The 26033-nt window shown below is 50.4% G+C and overlaps 1 protein-coding gene across 2 annotated transcripts; it reads right to left on the bottom strand.

Moving 5' to 3' along the window:
- On the bottom strand, positions 1 to 25816 carry LOC144597983 (clathrin light chain A-like). 2 transcript variants are annotated; one of them, XM_078407851.1, is made up of 7 exons: positions 25657 to 25813; positions 18854 to 18897; positions 16060 to 16171; positions 13801 to 13912; positions 7764 to 7817; positions 7318 to 7353; positions 1 to 395 (listed from the first exon to the last, which is right to left on the bottom strand). In XM_078407851.1, the coding sequence occupies exons 1-7, from the start codon at positions 25757 to 25759 to the stop codon at positions 224 to 226; spliced, it is 633 nt and encodes a 210-aa protein (XP_078263977.1). In that variant the 5' UTR covers positions 25760 to 25813; the 3' UTR covers positions 1 to 223. The 2 variants fall into 2 exon arrangements, with proteins under 2 accessions (XP_078263977.1, XP_078263984.1); XM_078407858.1 differs by lacking the exon at positions 7318 to 7353 and having other exon boundaries at positions 25657 to 25816.
- Positions 25817 to 26033: the final 217 nt, after the last annotated feature.

Here is a 26033-nt window from a genome sequence, read left to right as displayed (position 1 = left end):
ATTGATCAATTTTATTTCCTGTTGGTTTATAATTTAGTTTGAGTCGATATTTACAGACACCATGAGGAGGGGCAGAGGCCAGGAAAATAGAGCCAGTGATACAGGAGGCAGGGCACACACACACTCACGCACACACATCCATACACACACACACACAGGGTGAAGCACGGCTCGTGGGCACGAGCCAGAAGCCCCTCCGCCAGCCCGCTCCCCACCCTGGCCGCTACTTCATGGCCATGGGCACCTGGCAGAGGGAGAGCAGCACAGAGCGCATGCGGGACACGTCTTTGGCCGGCTTGCTGCTCTTCGAGTTCAGGTCGCACAGGTGGAGGACTCTCTCCCAGTCCGAGCCCGCACACAGATCTCGCTGCTCATCCTCTGCCACATCCTCAGACCTGTGGAGAGAGAAACACAGCACTTAATCCCCACCGCACCGCCCCGCTCCCTTAATCCCCACCCGCGTCCCCCTTAATCCCCACCCACCCGCCCCCTTAATCCCCACCCACCCCCCCTTAATCCCCCCCCACCCCCCCCCCTTAATCCTCACCCACCCCCCCCCAATCCCCACCCACCCCCTTAATACCCACCGCACCACCCCGCTCCCTTAATCGAAGGGCCAAATGGCCTCCTCCTGCACCTATTTTCTATGTTTCTATCTATCCATCTCTCCTTGGGCACCAGCCAATCCAAAGCTTGCTCTTCTCCCTTCATCGCTGGGTCGCTGGTGGAGATAGTCACCAGCTTCATGTTCCAGGGCATGCACATCTCTGAAGATGTGGCCTGGAGCCAGCACAGTGACATACACACTCCCCTGAGCCCCCTCTCTCTCTCTCCCTGGCCTGGAAGTTCCACACAACACTTCATTCAGCTCCACATTCCTCCACCAACTGATTCCAATCTCTGCCCTGGTGAAAGAACTGTTCACAGTCTGGATGTTTCCTTATTACAAATACCAAGAAAAGAAACATATCACCCCAGTATTCTCCTCCCTCCATTGGCTCCCTGTAAGATCCAGGATAGATGATAAGGTCCTCCTTATGGTCTACAAAGCCCTAAATGGCTTGGGAGCAGCATATCTTACAGAGCCCCTACTCCAGCGCTGCGGTCTGCTGATGGCCACTCAATGCCACAGCGGTAAGAAAACGGGTAAAGCAGCCTTTTTCAACTAGGCCCCAAGCTGTGGAATACCCCACCCAGAGTGACGCCCACTGAGTCGACATTTTTAAACGGCAGCTAAAAACATATCTTTGTATTCAAGCTTTCAACTGATTTTACTTCCTGTCTTTTTACACTCCCAATTTTACATTTTACAATTTATATTATAGACCCTTCTTCACAATAAAATAAGTTGTGTCATGTCAGGCAGGTGCGGGACACACATTTATGGGTGTGTGGGCTTCGCAGGATGGAGAAGATAAAGCACCTGATAATAAAAACATCTCGGCCTCACAGATGGACTTGTGGGCGTAGAAACTGGGAGGTTTATTGCAAAACGTTACAAAGCTTTGGTCTTGCAGCATTCTTTAGTGTTTTTATCAAGTGCCTTACCTTCTCCTGCCCTTAAAACCCACTCACGCCCAGAAACCATGTTCCTGCACCTTCTGTCATAGAAACATAGAAAATAGGTGCAGGAGGAGGCCATTTGGTCCTTCAAGCCAGCACCGCCATTCATTGTGATCATGGCTGGTCATCCACAATCAGTAACCTGTGCCTGCCTTCTCCCCATATCCCTTAAATCCACTAGGCCCTAGAGCTCTATCTAACTCTCTTTTAAATTCATCCAGTGAATTGGCCTCCACTGCCTTCTGTGGCAGAGAATTACACAAATTCACAACTCTCTGGGTGAAAAAGTTTTTTCTCACCTCAGTTTAAAATGGCCTCCCCTTTATTCTTAGACTGTGGCCCCTGGTTCTGGACTCCCCCAACATTAGGAATATTTTTCCTGCATCTAGCTTGTCCAGTCCTTTTATAATTCTATTCGTAATTACGCAATGTTTTGAGTGTCTCCTCCATTCTCTGTGTGACCGTGTTTCACACACTGTCGCTCGCGGTGAGGTACACCTGTGTCCACACTGCCAGCCCTCCTGAACTCTCCCCACTGCCGTGCCGTGCCGTGCCGCCCCCAGTTTCAGGCCTGGTGCTTTGGGGATATTGTGGTCGCAGAGCACACTGGGAAGCAGAGCTGGTTAATCTCGGTTGGAATACTTCTACTAGGTGAGGATGCAAGGGGGCTGTTCTCCTTGGGGGTGCCAACTATCTCACTCCCAAATACGGGACAAGGTGACATCACCGCCTCTTGCCTCACATGACCTCACCCAGCCAGCGGGCACGCGCTCCCGCTCCACCAATGGCGGCCACCCGAGCCGGGAGGCGGGTTGCTATGCAACCTCCGTCAGTCGGCGCCCGGGCCTCCGGACCTACACTGTCCGGGCCTACACTGCCCGGGCCTACACTGCCCGGGCCTACACTGTCAGGGCCTACACTGTCCGGGCCTACAGCGACCCTGGGCCTAATACGGGACAAGGGCGGTCCCGTACGGGACAAACCAATTTAGCCCAATATACCGGATGTCCCGGCTAACCCTAGTTCCCCTTGAAGCAGAGGAGGTAGAATAGTACAGCAGGGGAACAGGCCCTTCAGCCCACAAAGACTGTGCTGAACATGATGCCACCATCACATCTGCCTGCAAGTGATCCATATCCCTCCATTTCCCGCATTTCCATGTGCCTATCCAAAGGTCTATTGTATCTGCCTCCACCACTACCCCCAGCAGCACGTTTCAGGCCCCCACCACCCTCTGTGTAAAAATAACCTGCCCCACACATCTTTCAACTTTGCCCCTCACATAGTTATGCCTTCAAGCCTTTGACATTTTCACTCTGGGGAAACAGGTTTGGTGTACCCTATCTATGCCTCTCATCATTTTATATACTTTTATCAGATCTCCACGCAACCTCCGATGTTCCAGAGAAAACAATCGAAGTCTGGCCAACCTCTCCCTGCAGCTGATAGCCGTAATCCAGGGTCCAGCATTCTGGTAAACCTCCCCTGCACCCTCTCCCTGTAAATAATGAGGCAGTGCAGCGTAGGTTCACCAGGTTAATCCCCGGGATGGCGGGACTGTCATATGAGGAAAGATTGGAAAGACAGGGCTTGTATTCACTGGAGTTCAGAAGGATGAGAGGGGATCTTATAGAGACGTATAAAATTATAAAAGGACTACTAGACAAGCTAGATGCAGAAAAATGTTCCCAATGTTGGGGGAGTCCAGAACCAGGGGCCACAGTCTAAGAATAAAGGGGAGGCCATTTAAAACTGAGGTGAGAAGAAACTTTTTCACCCAGAGAGTTGTGAATTTGTGGAATTCTCTGCCACAGAGGGCAGTGGAGGCCAATTCACTGGATGAATTTAAAAGAGAGTTAGATAGAGCTCTAGGGGCTAGTGGAATCAAGGGATATGGGGAGAAGGCAGGTACGGGTTACTGATTGTGAATGATCAGCTTTCTCCCTCCGTCCCCAAGGGCAGCCGTGGATCCACCTGCTGTAACGTTCACAGCCCAGCTCTCCCCTCAGGGTGTGAGCAGTGAGGTTTCACTGTACTAACACGCTCTCCATCTCCTCGTTAACCTCCGGTTCCCAGGCCCCCACTCCCTCATCTTCACCATGGATGTCCAGTCACTCTACACTTCCATCCCCCACAAGGATGGTCTTGAAGCCCTCCGTTTCTTCCTCGACCGTAGAACCAGCCAATCCCCATCTACTAACACTCTCCTCCGCCTAGCAGAGCTGGTTCTTACCCTTAACAACTTCTCCATTGGCTTCTCCCACTTCCTCCAAACCAGAGGCTTAGTTATGGGCACTCGCATGGGCCCTAGCTCTGCCTGCGTCTTTGTCTGGTACGTCGAACAATCCCTGTTCCAGACGTACACTGGCCCCATCCCCGAACTCTACCTCCGCTACATTGACGACTGCATTGGTGCTACCTCTTGTACCCATGCAGAACTCACTGACTTCACACACTTCACACACTTCACTTCCAATTTCCATCCTGCCCATAAATATACCTGGACTATCTCCGACATCTCCCTCCCGTTTCTGGACCTCACCATCTCCATCACAGGAGACAGACTAGTGACTGACATCTACTATAAATCCACTGACTCGCACAGCTATCTGGACTACACTTCCTCCCACCCGGTCCCCTGCAAAAAGTCTATCCCCTACTCCCAATTCCTCCGTCTACGCCGCATCTGCGCCCGGGATGAGGTGTTTCAGACTAGGGCTTCCGAGATGTCCTCGTTCTTCAGGAAACGGGGCTTCCCCTCCTCCATTATGAGGCTCTCACTAGGGTCTCTTCTACATCCAGCAGCTCCGCTCTTGCTCCCCCTCCCCCACTCGCAACAAGGACAGAATCCCCCTCGTTCTCACCTTCCACCCAGCGGATGGATCCAGCCAGCGGATCCAACAAATCATCCACCAACATTTCCGTCACCAACAACGGGACCCCACCACTGGCCATATCTTCCCATCTCCTCCCCTTTCTGCGTTCCGCAGAGACCGTTCCCTACGTAACTCCCTGGTCCACTCGTCCCTTCCTACCCAAACCACCCCATCCCTGGGCACTTTCCCCTGCAACCGCACGAGATGCAACACCTGTCCCTTTACCTCCCCCCTCAACTCCATCCAAGGACCCAAACAGTCTTTCCAGGTGAGACAGAGGTTCACCTACACCTCCTCCAACCTCATCTATTGCATTCGCTGCTCTAGATGTCAACTTATTTACATCGGCGAAACCAAGCCCAGGCTCGGCGATCACTTCGCTCAACACCTGCGCTCGGTCCGCGCTGGCCAAACTGATCTCCCGGTGGCCGAGCACTTCAACTCCCCCTCCCATTCCCAGTCTGACCTTTCTGTCATGGGCCTCCTCCAGTGCCATAGTGAGGCCCGCCGGAAATTGGAGGAGCAGCACCTCATATTTCGCCTGGGCAGTTTGCAGCCCAGTGGTATGAACATCAACTTCTCCAACTTTAGATAGGTCCTCTGTCCCTCCCTTCCCCTCCTCCTTCCCAGATCTCCCTGTTTCCACCTATATCCTTCCTTTGTCCCGCCCCCCTGACATCAGTCTGAAGAAGGGTCTCGACCCGAAACGTCAACCATTCCTTCTCTCCTGAGATGCTGCCTGACCTGCTGATTTACTCCAGCATTTTGTGAATAAATACCTTCGATTTGTACCAGCATCTGCAGTAATTTTCTTATATTTCACTGTACTAAGCTCACTCACAGCCTGCCACACACAGGCTGATGAGAGGAACAGCTCCCTCTGCCTGGACACCAGGAGGCACAGCTCACAAACCCGCACTCACTGCTGGAGTAACTCAGCGGCTCAGGCAGCATCTCTGGAGAACATGGACACAGAGTGCTGGAGTAACTCAGCGGCTCAGGCAGCATCTCTGGAGAACATGGACACAGAGTGCTGGAGTAACTCAGCGGCTCAGGCAGCATCTCTGGAGAACATGGATAGGTGACGTTCTTAGAAACATAGAAAATAGGTGCAGGAATAGGCCATTCGGCCCTTCGAGCCAGCACCGCCATTCAATATGATCATGGCTGATCATCCAAAATCAGTTCACCGTTCCTGCTTTTTCCCCATATCCCTTGATTCCGTTTGCCCGATGAGCTAAATCTAACTCTGTCTTGAAAACATCCAGTGAATTGGCCTCCACTGCCTTCTGTGGCAGAGAATTCCACAGATTCACAACTCTCCGGGTGAAAAAGTTTTTCATCATCTCAGTCCTTATTCTTAAACTGTGACCCCTGGTTCTGGACTCCCCCAACATCGGGAATATTTTTCCTGCATCTAGCCTGTCCAATCTCTCAAGAATTTTACGTTTGTATAAGATCCCCTCTCATGCTTCTAAATTCCAGTCAACCCATTCTTTCATCATATGTCACTCCCGCCATCCCAGGAATTAATCTGGTGAACCTACGCTGCACTCCCTCAATAGCAAGAATGTTATGGAACAAGCTGCCAGAGGAGGTAATTGAGGCTGGAGTATCCCATCGAAACAGTTAGACAGGTACATGGATAGCACAGGTTTGGAGGGATATGGACCAAGCGCAGGCAAGTGGGACTAGTGTAGCTGGGAAATTGTTGGTCGGTGTGGGCAAGTTAGGCCGAAGGGCCTGTTTCCACACTGTATCACTCTATGGCTCTAATAGCAAGAATGTCCTTCCTCAAATTAGACCAAAACTGCACACAATACTCCAGGTGTGGTCTCACCGGGGCCCTGTACAACTGCAGTTGGACCTCCTTGCTCCTATACTCAAATCCTCTCGCTATGAAGGCCAACATGCCATTAGTTTTCTTCACTGCTTGCTGTACCTGCATGCTTACCTTCAGTGACTGATGTACAAGGACACCCAGGTCTCGTTGCACCTCCCCTTTTCCTAACCTGACACCATTCAGATAATAATCTGCCTTCCTGTTCTTGCCACCAAAGTGGATAACCTCACATTTATCCACATTAAACTGCATCTGCCATGCATCCGCCCACTCACCCAACCTGTCCAAGTCACCCTGCAACCTCATAGCATCCTCATCGCAGCTCACACTGCCACCCAGCTTTGTGTCATCCGCAAACTTGGAGATGTCACATTTAATTCCTTCGTCTAAATCGTCAATATATATTGTAAACAACTGGGGTCCCATCACCGAGCCTTGCGGCACTCCACTAGTCACTGCCTGCCATTCTGAAAAGGACCCGTTGATTCCGACTCTTTGCTTCCTGTCTGCCAACCAGTTCTCTATCCATGTCAATACCCTACCCCAATACCATGTGCTCTAATTTTGCACACTAATCTTTTGTGTGGGGCTTTGTTAAAGGCTTTTTGAAAGTCCAGATACACCACATAACACTGGCTCTCCCTTATCCATTCTACTTGTTACATCCTCAAAAAAACCCAGAAGATTAGTCAAGCATGATTTCCCCTTCGTAAATCCATGCTGACTTTGACCGATCCTGTCTTCTTCAGTCTGAAGAAAGGTACCCACTCGAAATGTCACCTATCCATTTCCTCCAGTGTTGCTGCCTGACCCGCTGAGTTACTCCAGCACTCTGTGTCCATGTTCTCCAGAGATGCTGCCTGACCCGCTGAGTTACTCCAGCACTCTGTGTCCATGTTCTCCAGAGATGCTGCCTGACCCGCTGAGTTACTCCAGCACTGCATGTTACACTGCGGTGACCAGAGGTGAGTATCCCAATGACTGCATGGACACACCGGCGATAGATTGCTGTGCACGGGAGCAGAGGTCACTTACTGTGGCAGGTTGTAGCAGTGCTGTTTGATGTTTGTGCTTCACCACATGTGGGAAAGAAAAGAAAATCACAGTTAGAAACTGGGTAAAGCAATGCGCCTCTGTGGCAGCAGGAGGGTGTGGTCAGTGGTGAATACCGGCTCATCAGCATTCTGCAACAATAACTGCCGCCTTTATTTCAACAAGTTCAGTACGAATTAAAACCGAGAGAGGTGGGAATAGACTTTCCAGCCCTTCAATGGACACAGTGCTGGAGTAACTCAGTGGGTCAGGCAGCATCTCTGGAGAACATGGACACAGAGTGCTGGAATAAATCAGCGGCTCAGGCAGCATCTCTGGAGAACATGGACACAGAGTGCTGGAATTTTAGTATATAGATTTCCAGAATTAATAGTAGCATCTCAAAGTAGAGGAGAGAATAGTAGAGAGGAAATGAGAAAGTAACATACACATAGCCAATGACGTCAGCAAAGGGTTGTTTGTAGAAAGCTTCATCTAGGATCCTTGGGCATTAAGATGCCAGTTGGAGGTCCATGGGTGATCAGTGGAGAGAAGAGAGGGAGAGAGCAGTGAGACACAGACACCTCCACAGCAATGTTAGACACACAGCAATGTTAGACACACAGCAATGTTAGACACAAGGTGGAAGGGGAGCTGACCCAGACACTTCAACAGCACAAAGCACGGCACAACATTGTCACAGACAAGGTCGGGGGGAGGGAAGAGGAGTGAGATACAGACACTTCAACAGCACAAAGCAGCATTATCAAAGACACGGTGGACGGGAGAGAGGGGTAAACAGAGAAACATAGACAACAGGTGCAGGAGGAGGCCATTCGGCCCTTCGAGCCAGCACCACCATTCATTGTGATCGTGGCTGATCATCCACAATCAGTAACCTGTGCCTGCCTTCTCCCCATATCCCTTGATTCCACTAGCCCCTAGACTCTATCTAACTCTCTTTTAAATCCATCCAGTGAATTGGCTCCACTGCCTTCTGTGGCAGAGAATTCCACAAATTCACAACTCTCTGGGTGAAAACGTTTTTTCTCACCTCAGTTTTAAATGGCCTCCCCTTTATTCTTAGACTGTGGCCCCATGACCCGTCCTTTTTATAATTTTATACGTTTCTATAAGATCCCCTCTCACTCTTCTAAATTCCAGTGAATACAATCTTTCCAATAGTCTTTCCAATCTTCCAATACAATAGTCTTTCCAATCTTTCCTCATATGACAGTCCCGCCATCCCGGGGATTAACCTCGTGAACCTACGCTGCACTGCCTCAATAGCAAGGATGTCCTTCCTCAAATTAGGAGACCAAAACTGCACACAGTATTCCAGATGTGGTCTCACATCTGCAGAAGGACCTCTTTACTCCTAATACCCAAACAGAGCAACAGCACAAAGCAGGTGCTATCATAACATTTAAGAGACATTTAGACAGGTACATGGATAGGACAGGTTTAGAGGGATATGGACCAAGCGCGAGCAGGTGGAACGAGTGTAGACGGGACATGTTGGTCGGTGCGGGCAATTTGGGCCGAAGGCCTGTTTTCACGCTGTATGACTCTGCCACTCTAAGCATGGTACAGGATTCCCAGAGAGGGTTGACGTAGTGGAGGGGGAAGAGTGGCCAAACACCTGCTCTGTTGGTGTCCCTCTCATCTGGGCTCCGGTGATGGTGATGGTTAGGGGTGCCATCTATCTCACTCCCAAATAAGGGACAAGGTGACGTCACCGCCCTGCGCCCCACGTGACCTCACCCAGCCAGCAGCCACGTGCTTCCGCTCCACCAACGGTGGCCGCCCGGGCTGGGAGGCGGGTTGCTACGCTACCTCCGTTAGGCAGCTCCCTGGCCTCCGGACATACACTGTCTGGGCCTACAGCGGCCCCCTGGACTTGATTGAAACCAGCATCTGCAGTTCTTTCCAACACATCCGGAACGACTGTGTGCACTATTACAGTTACTGTGTATTAAGGTTATTAATTTATTGTATTATTGATTATTCTATATTTATGTGTGTTATTGTTATGTGTAAATTGTTATTGTTATGTGTAAAGCTGCAGCAAGTAAGGATTTTATGGTTGTGTTGCCGGTAGATAAGACACTTTAACACTGTTGACTATTCATTACCAGGAGTTGTGGCTCCCATTATCAAGCTCGCCCTTGATGCATTAAGAAACGGGAGTCTTTCCCTCTGCTGTCACTTCTGGAATGAAATAAACCTTCGCCCTAATGCTTCAGTGATGGAAAATGTGAGCTGTGCCCACAAGCTTCCAGTTTCCCAGGAAACATTTGGAATCAAAAGGAAAATGTGACCGACTCCACTCTGTGAAAAGCCCTCTCCCACGTGGAGCAGTGAGGAACCCACCAGCCGGGCCGCGCCGCGCCCAGGATTCCCAGAGTGCCAGCCTCAGCTGCAAGGCATTGGCCTAATGAGACAGGAGACACATGCACACCAGGGAGAGAAGATGTGGGAAGCAGACAGACAGGCTTTTATGGAACCTCTGATTCAGAAACAGTGGCATCGGCTGTAGCACGGTTACTGCCCTGGTGGGTAAGGCGCCTTTATCACCGTAGGAAATTCAGAGTGTCTCTGAGGATCCTTCATTGCTTCTACTCTGGGGCTGTAGAGAGCATCCTGTCCGGCAACATTACAGTCTGGTTTGGGAACAGCTCTGCCCAGGACAGGAAGGCCCTGCAGAGAGTAGTGCGTTCGGCAGAACGCACCATGGGAACTACACTCACCCCCCTGCAGGACCTATACATCAGGAGGTGCAGATCCAGAGCAAGCAAGATCATGAGGGACCCCTGCCACCCCAGTAACGGACTGTTCCAGCTGCTACGGTCAGGCAAACGCCTCCGCTGTCACGCTGTGAAAACAGAGAGGATGAGACGGAGTTTCTTCCCACAGGCCATCAGGACTGTTAACTATTATAACTCCAGGGACTAAATTTTGTTTTCTCTGTATTAACTTTAATTTATATTCTGTAACTGTAATTCTTTTTTTGTGCACAATCGGCAGGCATTGCCACTTTCATTTTACTGCACATCGTGTATGTGTATGTGACAAATAAACTTGACTTGACTTGACGGTTCTCTGCAGAGACGGTACGAAAGGGAAGAAACATTTCCAAGTTCTACTGACTGAGCACCTTGGCTAAAGTATTCTTTCCCAACCTTCCCCGGCTGCCAAAGTTGACTCATAAAAAGAAAGCAAAGCGTAGGTGGAGCAGGAGAAATGTTAAAATGGGGAAGTTACGGTAATGGCATCACCCACAGGTAATCATTAAAAGGGATGTAATGTAAGGCTCTGGTCAGGCCACATTTGGAATATTGTGAACAATCTTGGGCCCCATATCTGAGGAAGGATGTCCTGGCCCTGGAGAAGGTCCAGAGGAGGTTTACAAGAATGATCCCAGGAATGAGTGGGTTAACATATGATGAGCGTTTGACAGCACTGGGCCTGGGCTCACTGGAGTTTAGAAGGATGAGGGGAGATCTCATTGAAACGTACAGAATAGTGAAAGGCTTGGACAGAGTGGATGTGGAGAGGATGTTTCCACTAGACAATAGACAATAGACAATAGGTGCAGGAGTAGGCCATTCAGCCCTTCGAGCCAGCACCGCCATTCAATGCGATCATGGCTGATCACTCTCAATCAGTACCCCGTTCCTGCCTTCTCCCCATACCCCCTCACTCCGCTATCCTTAAGAGCTCTATCCAGCTCTCTCTTGAAAGCATCCAACGAACTGGCCTCCACTGCCTTCTGAGGCAGAGAATTCCACACCTTCACCACTCTCTGACTGAAAAAGTTCTTCCTCATCTCCGTTCTAGTGGGAAAGTCTAGGACCAGAGGGCACAGCCTCAGAATTAAAGGGCGTTACTTTAGGAAGAAGATGAGGAGGACTTTCTCTAGACAGAGGGTGGTGAATCTGTGGGATTCTTTGCCACAGAAGATTGTGGAGGTCAGGTCAATGGATATATTTAAGGCAGAGATAGATAGATTCTCGATTTGTACGGGTGTCAGGGGTTATGGGGAGAAGGCAGGAGAATGGGGCTAGGAGGGATAGATCAGCCGTGATCGAATGGCGGAGTAGACTTGATGGGCCGAATGGCCTGATTCTGCTCCTATCACATGACTTTATGACCTAAAACTGGATCCTTTCATTTTGATATTTCCTGATTTGAAGCCTTTGCGAACTATAATGGCTGACAATGGTTAGCGGAGAAATAGATGAGTTAACAGTGGACTAAGGGTCACCAGTGAATGGTACAAGATTTTGGCAAGGCCGCACTGGAAGTACTGTGTTCAGTTTTGGTCACCCTGTTGCAGGAGTGATGCCATTAAGCTGGAAATAGCGCAGAAAGACTTTTAAAGAGGACGTTCCCTGGACTTGTGGGGCTGAGTCACACAGCACAGAAACAGGCCCTTCAATCCAACTCGTCCCTGCCACCAAGATGCCCCATCTACGTTAGTTGCACTTGCACCATAGGGAAAGATTGGGCAGGTTAGGACTTTATTCCTTGGAGCGTTTGAGTATCGGAGTAAAGAGGTCCTTCTGCAGTTGTACAGGGCCCTGGTGAGACCACATCTGGAGTACTGTGTGCAGTTGTGGTCTCCTAATTTGAGGAAGGACATTCTTGCTATTGAGGCAGTGCAGCATAGGTTCACGAGGTTAATCCCTGGGATGGCGGGACTGTCATATGAGGAAAGTTTGGAAGGGCTGGGCTTGTATTCACTGGAGTTTAGAAGGAGAGGGGATCTTATAGAAATGTATACAATTATAAAAGGACAGGACAAGCTAGATGCAGGAAAAATGTTCCCATTGTTGTGGGAGTCCAGAACCAGGGGCCACAGTCTAAGAATAAAGGGGAGGCCATTTAAAACTGAGATGAGAAAAAACGTTTTCACCCAGAGAGTCGTGAATTTGTGGAATTCTCTGCCACAGAAGGCAGTGGAGGCCAATTCACTGGATGAATTTAAAAGAGAGTTAGATAGAACTCTAGGGGCTAGTGGAATCAAGGGATATGGGGAGAAGGCAGGCACGGGTTGTGGATGATCAGCCATGGCTCAAAGGGCCGAATGGCCTCCTCCTGCACCTATTGTCTATGTTTCTGTGAGCCGTGGGGAATACATAGGGTGAACACACAGACTGTTTTACGCAGTGTCGGGGAATCAAGTACGAGAGGGCATAGGTTTAAAGTGAGAGGGGGAATATCTAATAGTGACCTCAAAGGTAACCTTTTCTCAGAGGGTGCTGGGTATATGAAATAAACTGCCAGAGGAGGTAGGAAAAAAAACTGCAGATGCTGGTTTAAATCGGAGGTAGACATAGAATGCTGGAGTAGCTCAGCGGGACAGGCAGCATCTCCGGAGAGAGGGAATGGGTGACGTTTCGGATCGAAACCCTTCCTCAGACTGAGAGTCTGAAACGTCACCCAGTCCTTCTCTCCAGAAATGCAGCCTGGCCCGCTGAGTTCATCCAGCATTGTGCGTCATCTTGGGTTGAGATTATCATTGAAAGAACAGTAAAGTATAGTGAATCATGAAGAGAGAGTGGGAATATGACCCCCCCCCCCCCATAAAGCTGCTCAGCTGGGCATTGTGACAATCTCAGACATTGCACAGGTCTTTATTGGGTAGGACAATACACACGATTAGGGACCAATGAGGTTCATAGAAACATAGCAAAATAGAAAATAGGTGCAGGAGGAGGCCATTCGGCCCTTCGAGCCAGCACCGCCATTCATTGTGATCATGGCTGATCGTCCACAATCATTAACCCGTGCCTGCCTTCTCCCCATATCCCTTGATTCCACTAGCCCCTAGAGCTCTATCTACCTCAAAGATACTGGAGGAACAAGATAGATCACTTTACCCTAAAAACCGTAGTACGTCATTGCGCCATTTTAGAAACATTAAAAAAGAAAAAAAAGAAAAATCTGTAAATTGACAGATGAGATATATTCTGTATGTTAATGGTATCATCACACATACTGTTCCCCCACAACACTGATTACACTACGGGAGGCGGGTTTTGCTTACTAAAATGGCGGACATTACGCCCCTTTGCGAACTACACTTCAGCAGAGGCGATTTCAACGGAGTGGTTCATCTTGCTCCTCTAGTGTCTTTGATCTTACTCTCTTTTAAATTCATCCAGTGAATTGGCCTCCACTGCCACAGATTCACAACTCTCTGGGTGAAAGAGTTTCTTCTCACCTCATGTTTATGGGAGGATCGGAGTGTTGGAGCCACCGTCATTCGCACCCATGTCTCTGTGCGCCAGCTGAATTATTTGTCTTGTCTGTCAACTGATAATGGAATCCATTGCCAAGAGTTCCGGCAGAGCAGGTCAGGCCAGGTCAGGTCAGGCCAGGCCAGGGCAAGGCAGGCCAGGCCAGGCCAGGCCAGGGCAGGGCAGGGCAGGGATGGGGTGGGTGGGTTTGGGTGAGTGGGAGGATGGTGATGTGAGCTACCTGTTGTTGGTTTTCATTCCCTCCAGCTGCTGCTCCTGCTGTGTGTACCAGTCCTCCAGCTCCCTCTTCGCTTTCTCCCTCCACTCCAGCTCTGCCTCGCGCGAGTTCTCATCTGAGCAATTCAAAGGTGAGAAGGTCTTGTCGGGATGATTCTAACTGCTGTGGGAATCCATGAGGTGCAGTCCCCTGGCTAACGCCTGCCCTAACCCAAGCCCACATGAGGTGCAGTCCCCTGGCTAACGCCTGCCCTAACCCAAGCCCACATCCAGAACTGGAGAAAGTTCCAGTTCCTTCTCTCCAGAGATGCTGCCTGCCTCGCTGAGTTACTCCAGCATTTTGTGTCTATCTCCCGCAAGTCCAGACGTGGATCCCACAATCCCCCTCTACATCAATGCTGTAAGGGTCTTGCCCTTAATTGCGTATTGTTCCCTCACGTTTGACCTCCCAAAGTGCACTTGTTCAGATTCAACTCCATCTGCCATTTCTCTGTCTGACGCGCTGAGTTCCTCCATCACTCTGAGATTCGCTCCTTCTGATACATGGAAACATCGAAAATAGGTGCAGGAGGAGGCCATTTGGCCCTTCGAGCCAGCACCGCCATTCATTGTGATCATGACTGATCATCCACAATCAGTAACCCGTGCCTGCCTTCTCCCCATATCCCTTGATTCCACTAGCCCCTAGAGCTCTATCTAACTCTCTTTTAAATTCATCCAGTGAATTGGCCTCCACTGCCCTCTGTGGCAGACAATTCCATAAATTCACAACTCTCTGGGTGAAAAAGTTTTTTCTCACCTCAATTTTAAATGGCCTCCCCTTTATTCTTAGACTGTGGCCCCTGGTTCTGGACTCCCCTAACATTGGGAACATTTTTCCTGCATCTAGCTTGTCCATTCCTTTTATAATTTTATACGTATCTATAAGATCCCCTCTCATCCTTCAAAACTCCAGTGAATACAAGCCCAGTCTTTCCAATCTTTCCTCATATGACAGTCCCGCCATCCCGGGGATTAACCTGGTGAACCTACACTGCACTCCCTCAATAGCAAGGACGTCCTTCTTCAAATTAGGAGACCAAAACTGCACACAGTACACCAGATGCCATTTCTCTGTCTGATGCTAAGTTCCTCCATCACTCTGAGTTTTGCTCCTTCTGTTACTGTCTATTTTTCTCTACATTGATCAAGCCAAGAGTCACTTTCTTCACCAGTTTTACTGACCAGCGTGTCAGTCAAGAACCACGCACACCAACTCTCAGCTTCCTCTGTCCCTGTACCCACTATAACATTTAGCACCATTTGATTTATATCGTGTCGGATGAACTGCAGATGCTATTTTGCACCATAGATAGATACAAAATGCTGGAGTAACTCTGCAGGACAGGCAGCATCTCTGGAGAGAAGGAATGGGTGACGTTTTGGACCGAGACCCTTCTTCAGACTGAGAGTCTGGGGAGGGTGAGACTAGATGATTAAGGAAATGTAGAATGGTTCATTATTAGCCGAGGGGAGGGCGACAACGAGGCACATAATCAGCAATAAATTAATCAGAAGGAAAGTGAAACTAGGCAGAGGTTTGGGTGGGGGAGGGATGGAGAGAGAGGGAAAGTAAGGGTTACTTGAAGTTAGAGAAGTCAATATTCATACCGCTGGGGTATAAGCTGCCCAAGTGAAATATGGTGCTGTTCCTCCAATTTGTGCTGGGCCTCACTCTGACAATGGAGGAGGCCCAGGACAGAAAGGTCAGTGTGGGAATGGGAGGGGGAGTTGAAGTGTTTAGCAACCGGGAGATCAGGTAGGTTTAGGCGGACTGAGTGGAGGTGTTCAGCGAAACGATCGCCGAGCCTGCGCTTGGTCTCGCCGATATACAGGAGTCCACACCTGGAACAGCGGGTACAGTAGACGAGGTTGGAGGAGGTGCAAATGAACCACTGCCTCACCTGAAAGGACTGTCCGGGTCCTTGGATGGAATCGAGGGGAGGAGGTACAGGACAGGTGTTGCATCTCCAGCGGTACCTGGGGAGGGGGTGGTTTGGGTGGGATGGGATGAGTTAACCAGAGAGTTGCGAAGGGAGCGGTCTCTACGGAAAGGGGTGGAGATGGGAAGATGTGGTGGGATCCCGATGGAGGATTTATGGAGGTGGCGAAATGTCCATCACCATTAATCGTTACAAAACACATCTCTTCACAGCATCAAATCCCAGCTGGTGTCATTGGCGACAAGAGTAAGTGGCTGGTGGGTGAGTGAGCGTGCGTTTACCCAGAGCTTCCAAGTGCTTGATCTGCTCCTCCCTCCAGGTGCGGATGCAGGCGGGCTCCTGGCACAGCCCATCCACGTCAGAAATGGCCGCGTACACATCAGCAACGCTCTCCTGCCAACACACGGAGCACAAGTCAAATCAGCCCGCAATCTACCTGTCATTTGTGTTGGTCATAGAGTCATACATCATCTTGCCCACACCAACCAACATGTCCCATCTACACTCGTCCCACCTGCCTGCATTTGGCCCATATCCCTCTAAACTTATCCTATCCATGTACCTGTACCTGTCTGTACCTTCCCAATTTCCTACGGTATTGTAGTTTAGTTTAGTTTAGAGATACAGCGGGGAAACAGGCCCTTCGGCCCACCGGGTCCGTGCCGACCAGCGATCCCCGCACATTAACACTATCCTACACCCACTAAGGACAATTTATACATTTACCAAGCCAATTAACCCACAAACCTGTCTTTGGAGTGTGGGTGGGAACCAAAGATCTCAGAGAAAACCCACGCAGGTCACAGGGAGAACGTACAAAGTCTGTACAGACAGCATCCGTAGCACCCATATTCAGGATCGAACCTCCGGCGCTGCATTCGCTGTAAGGCAGCAACTCTACTGCTGCACTGCCCAAAGTTTATCGTAAAGTTTAAGAAACATTTGGACAGGTAGATGGATAGGATAAGTTTAGAGGGTTATGGGCCAAACTCAGGCAGGTGGGACGAGTGTAGATGGGACATGTTGGTCGGCATGGGCAAGTCGGGCTGAAGGGCCTGTTTCCACATTGTACAGCTCTCTGACTAGGTCAAGCTTTGCCCTGGCCCTGTAGGGCCCTCTACATATTGCCTGAGGAAACTTTCCCAAACTTATTTGACAAATTCCACCGCATCTAAGGCCTTGGCACTCTGACAGTCCCAGTCTATATTGGGCAAGTTAAAATCCCCTACTATGACAACTCTATTAGTCCTGCAGCTGTCTGGCATATTTGCTCATCTAATTCCTGTTGATTATTTGGGGGCCTGTAGTACACCCCCAACAAGGTGATCACCCCCTTTTTATAGAAACATAGAAAATAGGTGCAGGAGGAGGTCATTTGGCCCTTCGAGCCATCACCGCCATTCATTGTGATCATGGCTGATCATCCACAATCAGTAACACGTGCCTGCCTTCTCCCCATATCCCTTGATTCCACTAGCCCCTAGAGCTCTATCTAACTCTCTTTTAAATTCATCCAGTGAATTGGCCTCCACTGCCTTCTGTGGCAGAGAATTCCACAAATTCACAACTCTCTGGATGAAAAAGTTTTTTCTCACCTCAGTTTTAAATGGCCTCCCCTTTATTCTTAGACTGTGGCCCCTGGTTCTGGACTCCCCCAACATTGGGAACATTTTTCCTGCATCTAGCTTGTCCAGTCCTTTTATAATTTTATACGTCTCTATAAGATCCCCTCTCATCCTTCCAAACTCCAGTGAACACAAGCTTTGTGTACCCCAGTGTGTTTGAGAGCGGGTCAGCCTGATGTGCAGAGCTACCTGTGACACAGCCTCCCTGAGGAGTGCTCAAAGTCCTGGTCTTCACTGACAAGCATTGAGATTTGAAACATACAGGGACAGTCAGAGTGCGGTTTGGTTTGGCTCAGCCACCAAGCACAACAACTGGAGGCTGCAACGCATCGTTCGATCAGCCGAGAAGGTTGTTGGCTGCAACCTTCCCCCCATCGACGAACTGTACACTGCAAGGGCCAGGAACGAGTGGGCAAGATCATCTCTGACCCCTCTCACCCTGGCCACAAACACTTTGAAGCACTTCCCTCTGAAAGAGTTAATGGCTATTAACTTTGCATGATGGGATGCTTGGCCATTGTCTGCAAACCTAATTGTATGCTTGTGGGGCTTCTATATTGTTGTAAGTGGAGGAATGCTAATTGCTCATAAGGATGAGTCTGGTAGCTGAAACTTACAATCCCTGGAAACCACAGAAATAATAAAATGGTAGAATGAATGAACAGGATAGCCTGAACTTTGGGTCCTGAATAGCTGATGTTTGCAAAATTGCACCAGGCAGGATCCAACTATGTGATTCCTAAAGCTTTTATGCCAGTATATCCTGTTAGGCCTGGGAAAGACGACGGACAATGCTCTCGCTAAGATTAGGATGTGGTTAACTGTTGACTATTTGTGGGAGTGTGTAAAACAGGACCTTCTGTGGTATGATAAGAGTCCTGATCTTCACACTAATGACTTACTGTGTGGAATATTTTATGACTGTAGGGTGTCAAATATATTGTGTTTGATACAGTTTGTGATTGATTTGAAGGAAATGCGGTGTTAAACATCCTGGCTGCAAGTTCTGTATAAAAATGCTGTGAAAATGCTGTATCTTTGAGTGGAAGCAAGGGGAGTGCTGAATCTGGTCATACACCCTTAGCACTGATCCCCCCCAATCCCGTCTGACGATAATGAAAGCTTTGCTTGGTTTACCTTTAACTGTTTGTGTTGTCTGTTTTAAGAACCAAACTTTAAGGCGACTCCGGACTGTCAAAGCAGCCACAGCCAGACATAAAAACAGCTTTTTTTCCACGAGTAGCAGCTCTACTCAACAACCAAAAGTCTGTAGCCTTCTTGTGCTCTGGTATTTCATTTCACTCACATGTTTAATGTTGTATTCTTAAAGTTTTAATGTTTTATGCTTTATTCTTAATTGTTGTTACTTGTGAGCGGAGCACCAAGGCATATTCCTTGTATGTACATACTTGGCCAATAAATGTATTCATTCATTCAAAGGCAGGCGTACCTGGCTGGAGTCTCCATTCACGGTGTCCACGTCACCATCTTCCTCTGCAACAAACAGGAGGGTCATGTAAGATTTAAGCCCCTCATACCACATCTGATCAGTACATGCGCGTGTGTGGCTTCCAGTGTGTGACGTTCAGGAGTTAAGTGAGGATGATTTCAGCATCCAGTCTGGTGAAAGATCCCGACCCAAAACATCACCCATCCATGTCCTCCAGAATTGCTGCCTGACTCACTGAGTCACTCCAGCACTGTGTATTTTTCCTCTCTGCCTTCAGCAGTGCTGAAACCCCCAGGTATCTGTTACTGTGCTCCCTGCTTTAGTTTAGTTTCGTTTAGTTTAGAGATAAAGCGCGGTCCAGAACCAGGGGCCGGTGGATCTATCTCTCCCTCCACCGGATCCGCGCAAACCAGCGATCCCCGTACATTAACACTATCCTATACCCACTAGGGACAATTTTTACATTTACCAAGCCAATTAACCTACAAACCGAAGATCTCGGAGAAAACCCACGCAGGTCACGGGGAGAACATACAAACTCCGGATGTAGCGCCGGAGACCCGGGTTCCATCCCGACTACGGGTGCTGTCTGTACGGAGTGTGTACGTTCTCCCCGTGACCTGCGTGGGTTTTCTCTGAGATCTTCGGTTTCCTCCCACACTCCAAAGACGTACAGGTATGTAGGTTAATTGGCTTGGTAAATGTAAAAATTGTCCCTAGTGGGTGTAGGATAGTGTTAATGTGCGGGGATCGCTGGTCGGCGTGGACCCGGTGGGCCGAAGGGCCTGTTTCCACTCTGTATATCTAAAACTAAAACCAACTAAGCAGCATCTGTGGAGGGAAATGGCCAGACGACGTCTTGGGTCAGTTCCTTCTTCAGACCGATCAACATTATTCTGTAACCTAATACCTGTTTATCAATGTACCACCATTGTATCATCTGTAAATGGGAATCGTACCTCCTGTGTAATAAGCAGTTGGAGTCTCCGCATTGATCACTGTGTAGACCACTGGCCACAGCTTCCAATCACACAAGCAGCTTTCCACCATCACCCTGTGTTTCCTGTCACCAAGCCATATTTGGATCCAATGTACCAACTTGTCCTGGTTGCCTGGGCCACCTCTTGGACCAGTCTCACAAGTCACAAGGTCACAAGAGATAGTAAAATTAGGCCATTCGGCCCGTCAAGTCTACTCCGCCATTCATTCATGGCTGATCTATCTCTCCCTCCTCTGGGCTTGTATTCACTGGAGTTTAGAAGGATGAGAGGGGATCTTATAGAAACATATAAAATTATACAAGGACTGGACAAGCTAGATGCAGGAAAAATGTTCCTCATGTCTGGCGAGTCCAGAACCAGGGGCCAGTCTTAGAATAAAGAGGAGGCCAAATCGCTGGATGGATTTAAGAGAGAGTTAGATAGAGCTCTAGGGGCTAGTGGAATCAAGGGATATGGGGAGAAGGCAGGCACTGGTTATTGATTGGGGACGATCAGCCATGATCACAATGAATGGCGATGCTGGCTCGAAGGGCCGAATGGCCTCCTCCTGCACCTATTTTCTATGTTTCTATGTTTCCTATCCCCATTCTCCTGCCTTCTCCCTATAACCTCTGACACCTGTACTAATCGAGAATCTATCTATCTCTGCCTTAAATATATCCACTGACAGCCTCCACAGTCTTCTAAGGGCAAAGAATCCCACAGATTCACCACCCTTGACTAAAGAAATTCCTCCTCATCTCCTTTCTAAAAGAATATCCTTTAATATTGAGGCTGTGCCCCCTGGTCCTCGACTCTCCCACTAGTGGAAACATCCTCTCCACACAGGCCTGATAGGTTTCGGGTCTGGACTCTTCTTCAGACTGATTGCTACAGTTCATCTTGAAATTATTTTGTGTTCCATGCATGAGAAAACTGGGAAGACGCAACAAAAACTTTTCACTGTACTCACGAGAATAAACCAAACTCTCCAAATCTCCCTCCTGGCCCTTCAACAATGGCCTTCCTCAGGGCCACGTAAACAGGTTCAACAGAGCTTTATTATCACATGTGCAACTGCACAGTGAAATTCCTTTGCATATATCACACATGTGGGCGCCGCCATGTTTTGGTGCGTTTATTTAAACTCCAGAGTCCGGTCGGTGTACTGGAGCGGTTCCCGCGAGCCGATGTCCCTCTCCTCTCCTGGCCCGGCTGTCTTTGTGTCCCAGGGTCGCCTCCTGCAGCCGACCTTGAAGGCGCTGGAGGCATTACCCCGATTCACCCTCCTGCCGGCCAACCCTCCTCACATCCGACATCTCCAGCTCCCTCCTGGTTATGCCGGCTGACGAGCCACAGACCCACTGATGTGTATTACTCCCATATGGAAGAGAATGGACTCATTAGCAACAATCAGCATGGCTGTACACACAGCAGGGCAATGCCTCCAGCTCCTTCAAGGTCAGCTGCAGGAGGCTTACCCGTGACATAGAGTGATACAGTGTGGAAACAGGCCCTGCAGCCCAACTCACCCACACCGGCCAACATGTCCCAGCTACCCTAGAGTCATAGAGTGATACAGTGTGGAAACAGGCCCTTCAGCCCAACTCACCCACACCAGCCAACATGTCCCAGCTACACGAGAGTCATAGAGTGATACAGTGTGGAAACAGAGATATGGGGAGAAGGCAGGCACGGGTTACTGATTGTGGATAATCAGCCATGATCACAATGAATGGCGGTGCTGGCTCGAAGGGCCGAATGGCCTCCTCCTGCACCTATTTTCTATGTTTACCAGGATTAGAGTATCAGCTGTAAAGTGAGGTTGTACAAACTTGGATTGTTTTCTCCAGGTGTTGAAGGGAGAGCTGAGGGGGTTTATAAAATTGCGAGGCACAGATATGGTAGACAGTCAGAACCTTTCTCCCAGGTGAAACTCAAAGACAAGAGAACAAAGCTTCAATGTGAGGGGGCAAAGTTTAAAGATGTGCAGGGCATGTTCAGAGGATGGTGGGGGCCTGGAAAGCGCTGCCTGGGGTGGTGGTGGTGGCAAATATGATAGTGGTGTTTACGAGGATTTTAGATGGATATTAGTGGAATATGGATCACATAGAAACATAGAAAATAGGTGCAGGAGGAGGCCATTCGGCCCTTCGAGCCAGCACCGCCATTCACTGTGATTTGGCTGATCATTCACATGCAGGCAGAAGTTTAACATGACATCATTTTCGGTATGACCATTGTATCGTGTTTCTGTGTTGTAGTCTTTTAAGTTATCAACTGTGTGCTGCCCTCAATTTAATTTTGTTAACACTTTGTAAAATCAAATTAAATTGGCCAGACAGGATCTCTACAGACCCCAACCATGCAGCCAACCCTTGTCTTTCCAAGTCTAGACCAATGACTGCACCTTAGTACACATAACAATAAACTAAACGCAACTCAACTCTTGCAATGAATTCCTACCACCTACATTGGTCTCAATGACCTGCCTTATGCTTGCTGCTCTTCTTGAATAAAGATCCCATCTTTGCTGACCTTCAGCTATCTGGCACCTCACCAGTGGCCAGCTGAGGTCCTCTGCAGTTTGCTTACCATCACGACAGGTCCACAGCAGACTGCATCTCCCTGGCCCTGAACTCATCTCTGGTACACCCAGACAACAAAGACTCCTATTTATCCCCCCATTCGTAACAAGGACAGAGTCCCCCTTGTCCTCACCTTCCACCTCATCAGCCGTCACATACAGCATATAATCCTCCAACACTTTCGCCACCTCCAACAGGATCCCACTACTGGCCCCATCTTCCCATCTCCACCCCCTTCTCCTTTCCGCAAAGACCGTTCCTTCCGAAACTCCCTGATCCACTCGTCCCTTCCCACCCAAACCACCCGCTCCCCAGGTACTTTCCCCTGCAACAGCAGGAGATGCAACACCTGTCCCTTTACCTCCCCCCTCAACTCCATCCAAGGACGCAAACAGTCTTTCCAGGTGAGGCAGAGGTTCACCTGCACCTCCTCCGCCCTCATCTATTGTATCTGCTGTTCCAGATGTCAACTTCTCTACATCGACGAGACCAAACGCAGGCTCGGCGATTATTTTGCTCAACACCTTCATTCAGTCTGCCTGAACCAACCTGATCTCCCGGTGGCTCAGCACTTCAACTCCCTCTCCCACTCCCAGTCTGTCTTGGGGCTCCTCGATTGTCATAGTGAGGCCCACCGCATCTCATATTTCGCTTGGGCAGCTTACACCCCAGCGGTATGAACATTGATTTCTCCAACTGAGTTACTCCAGCGTTTAACCCTCATTAATGAATGGATATTAAAGAGCAAATTTTTTCATCTACTGTATCCGCTGTTCCAGGTGTCAACTTCTCTACATCGGTGAGACCAAACATAGGCTCGGCGATTGTTTCGCTAAACACCTCTGCTCAGTCTGTCTTAACCAACCTGATCTCCCGGTGGCTCAGCACTTCAACTCCCCCTCCCACTCCCAATCTGACCTTTCTGTCCTGGGCTTCCTCCAGTGTCAGAGTGGGGAACGGCACCTCATATTTTGCTTGGGTAGTTTACACACCAGTGGTATGAACATTGACTTCTCTAACTTCAGATAGTCCCTGCTTCCCCTCTCTATCCCCTCCCCTTCCCAGTTCTCCCACTGTCTTCCTGTCTCCGACTACATTCTATCTTTGTCTCGCCCCCTCCTATGACATCAGTCTGAAGAAGGGTCTCGACCCAAAACTTAACCCATTCCTTCTCTCCAGAGATGCTGCCTGACCCATTGAGTTAAACAGCATTTTGTGTCTACCTTCCTATTTACCAACTGTGGTTCCGCCTTCAGCACCATAATCTCATCCAAATCCATCTCCAAAGTACTGGGCCTAGGTATCAGCAACCCCCCCCCCCCCCCCCCCCACTGGATCCTCAACTCTCTGACCCAGACTACAAACAGTGAGGATACCACCTCCACAATAACTCTCAAAACCGGTACCCTGCAACGATGCCTTCTCAGTCCCTTACTATACTCCCAGATCACAAACAATGATGAGGCAGAGTACAGGATGGAGCAAGAGAATTTAGTAACATGGTGTCACGACAATAACATGTCCCCCAACGTCACAAGATGATAGTTATTGGCATCAGGAAGCATGGTGGAGTACATGCCCCAATCAGAATCTGGTGCCAATGCTTGAGAGCTTCAATCTTAATCGTTAATCTTACCAATGATCTTTAGTTTAGTTTAGTTTAGAGATACAGCGCGGAAACAGGCCCTTTCGGCCCACCACTGCTGACCGGGAGCACCCCACAAGCCTTGCCATTTCAAAGATGCTCTGACCCAGTTGTCTGGCCATAACAATTTGGCCCTTGTCAAAGTCGCTCAGGTCTTTACTCCTGCCCTTTTCTCCTGCTTCCATCACACCACTTCAAGAACTGACTGTTCACTTGGTGCCTAATATATCCCACCTATATATAATATATCGTAATGACAGGTGCCATTGTAACAAGATAATCAATGCTATTCACTTCGCCTGTCAGTGGTCATAATGTTTTGGCTGAGACCGGCAATAAAAGGTCAGTAATAATCAGTGGTGCTGGGATCAGTGGCATTATGTGGATCAGCCACTTACAGCTGTCACCTCAGTAAAATCCCACACAATGCTTCTGAGGAGGAGGTGAGAGACAGGTGGTAAACACATCCACAACATGCAAGGCCCTGGAATGAGCTCAGTCAGGTCGTCTGAAGAAGGGTCTCGACCAGAAACGTCACCCATTCCTTCTCTCTAAGATACTGCCTGACCTGCTGAGTTACTCCAGCATTTTGTGATACACACAGATAGATACATGTATCATCTGTAGCGGCAGCTTCACACAGATACATGTATCATCTGTATCGGCACTGTACACGCCCGTAAACACACAGATGAAGGTAGAATGACACTAATCTGTAATACTGGATTGGGGGATATTTGTGGATAACCCGTAACCACCTCGGCTTGTCCAGGCAGGGCTGGCGTTACCGGTGCCAGCGCTGGATGCCGGGGATCCCAGATGATCAGATCAGCCTCGGCTTTAGCTTTACCGCGGGCCCGGGCAATGAATGATAGATGACCGGGGCCGGGGCTGCCGGGGGGAGGGATGGAAGGGGGCAGGGGGGATGGAGGGATGGAAGGGGGCAGGGGGAGGGAGGGGGGGCAGGGGGAGGGAGGGGGGCAGGGGGAGGGAGGGGGGCAGGGGGAGGGAGGGGGCGGGGGGCAGGGGGAGGGAGGGGGCGGGGGGCAGGGGGAGGGAGGGGGGATGGAGGGATGGAAGGGGGCAGGGGGAGGGAGGGGGATGGAGGGATGGAAGGGGGCAGGGGAGGGAGGGGGGCAGGGAGGGAGGGGGGCAGGGAGGGAGGGGGGGGAGGGAGGGGGGCAGGGGGAGGGAGGGAGGGGGGGGGCAGGGGGAGGGGGATGGAGGGATGGAAGGGGGCAGGGGGATGGAAGGGGGCAGGGGGAGGGAGGGGCAGGGGGAGGGAGGGGGATGGAGGGATGGAAGGGGGCAGGGGGAGGGAGTGGGCGGGGGGCAGGGGGATGGAGGGGGGAGGGAGGGGGGCGGGGGGCAGAGGGAGGGGGCAGGGGGAGGGGGCAGGGGCAGGGGGAGGGAGGGGGGCAGGGGGAGGAAGGGGGGATGGAGGGATGGAAGGGGGGCAGGGGGGGGATGGAGGGATGGAAGGGGGCAGGGGTAGGGAGGGAGGGGGCGGGGGGCAGGGGGGAGGGAGGGGGAGGGGGGCAGGGGGAGGGAGGGGGATGGAGGGACGGAGGGGGGCAGGGGGAGCCTCACCTGGGGCGGCGACGGGGGCGTCGGCGGCGTCGGGGGGCAGCGGCTCGGCTGCCGGCTGTGGCGGGCTGTGTTGTAGCGGCGAGGAGCCGGTCGCAGCCTCCATGTCTCCGGGCGGGGAGAGGACGGGGAGGGAGGGAGGGCGGGCCGTCACTGCGCTAATCCCCGCCGTGAATCAGCGCAACGCAGCGGAGCGGGGGTGGCGGCGTCAGTCTGGCCCATCCCGCCCCCACCCCGCCCAACCAATCCCCTCCCCACCCTCACCCAATCCCCACCCCCACCCAACCAATCCCCTCCCCACCCTCACCCAATCCCCTCCCTCACCCAATCCCCTCCCCCACCCAATCCCCTCCCCCACCCTCACCCAATCCCCTCCCCCA

This window comes from Rhinoraja longicauda, chromosome 1 (genome assembly GCF_053455715.1).
Source record: "Rhinoraja longicauda isolate Sanriku21f chromosome 1, sRhiLon1.1, whole genome shotgun sequence".
Lineage (NCBI taxonomy): Eukaryota > Metazoa > Chordata > Chondrichthyes > Rajiformes > Arhynchobatidae > Rhinoraja > Rhinoraja longicauda.
The sequence above is the reverse complement of the archived record's forward strand: the minus strand, read 5'-3'. Positions and strand labels throughout refer to the sequence as shown.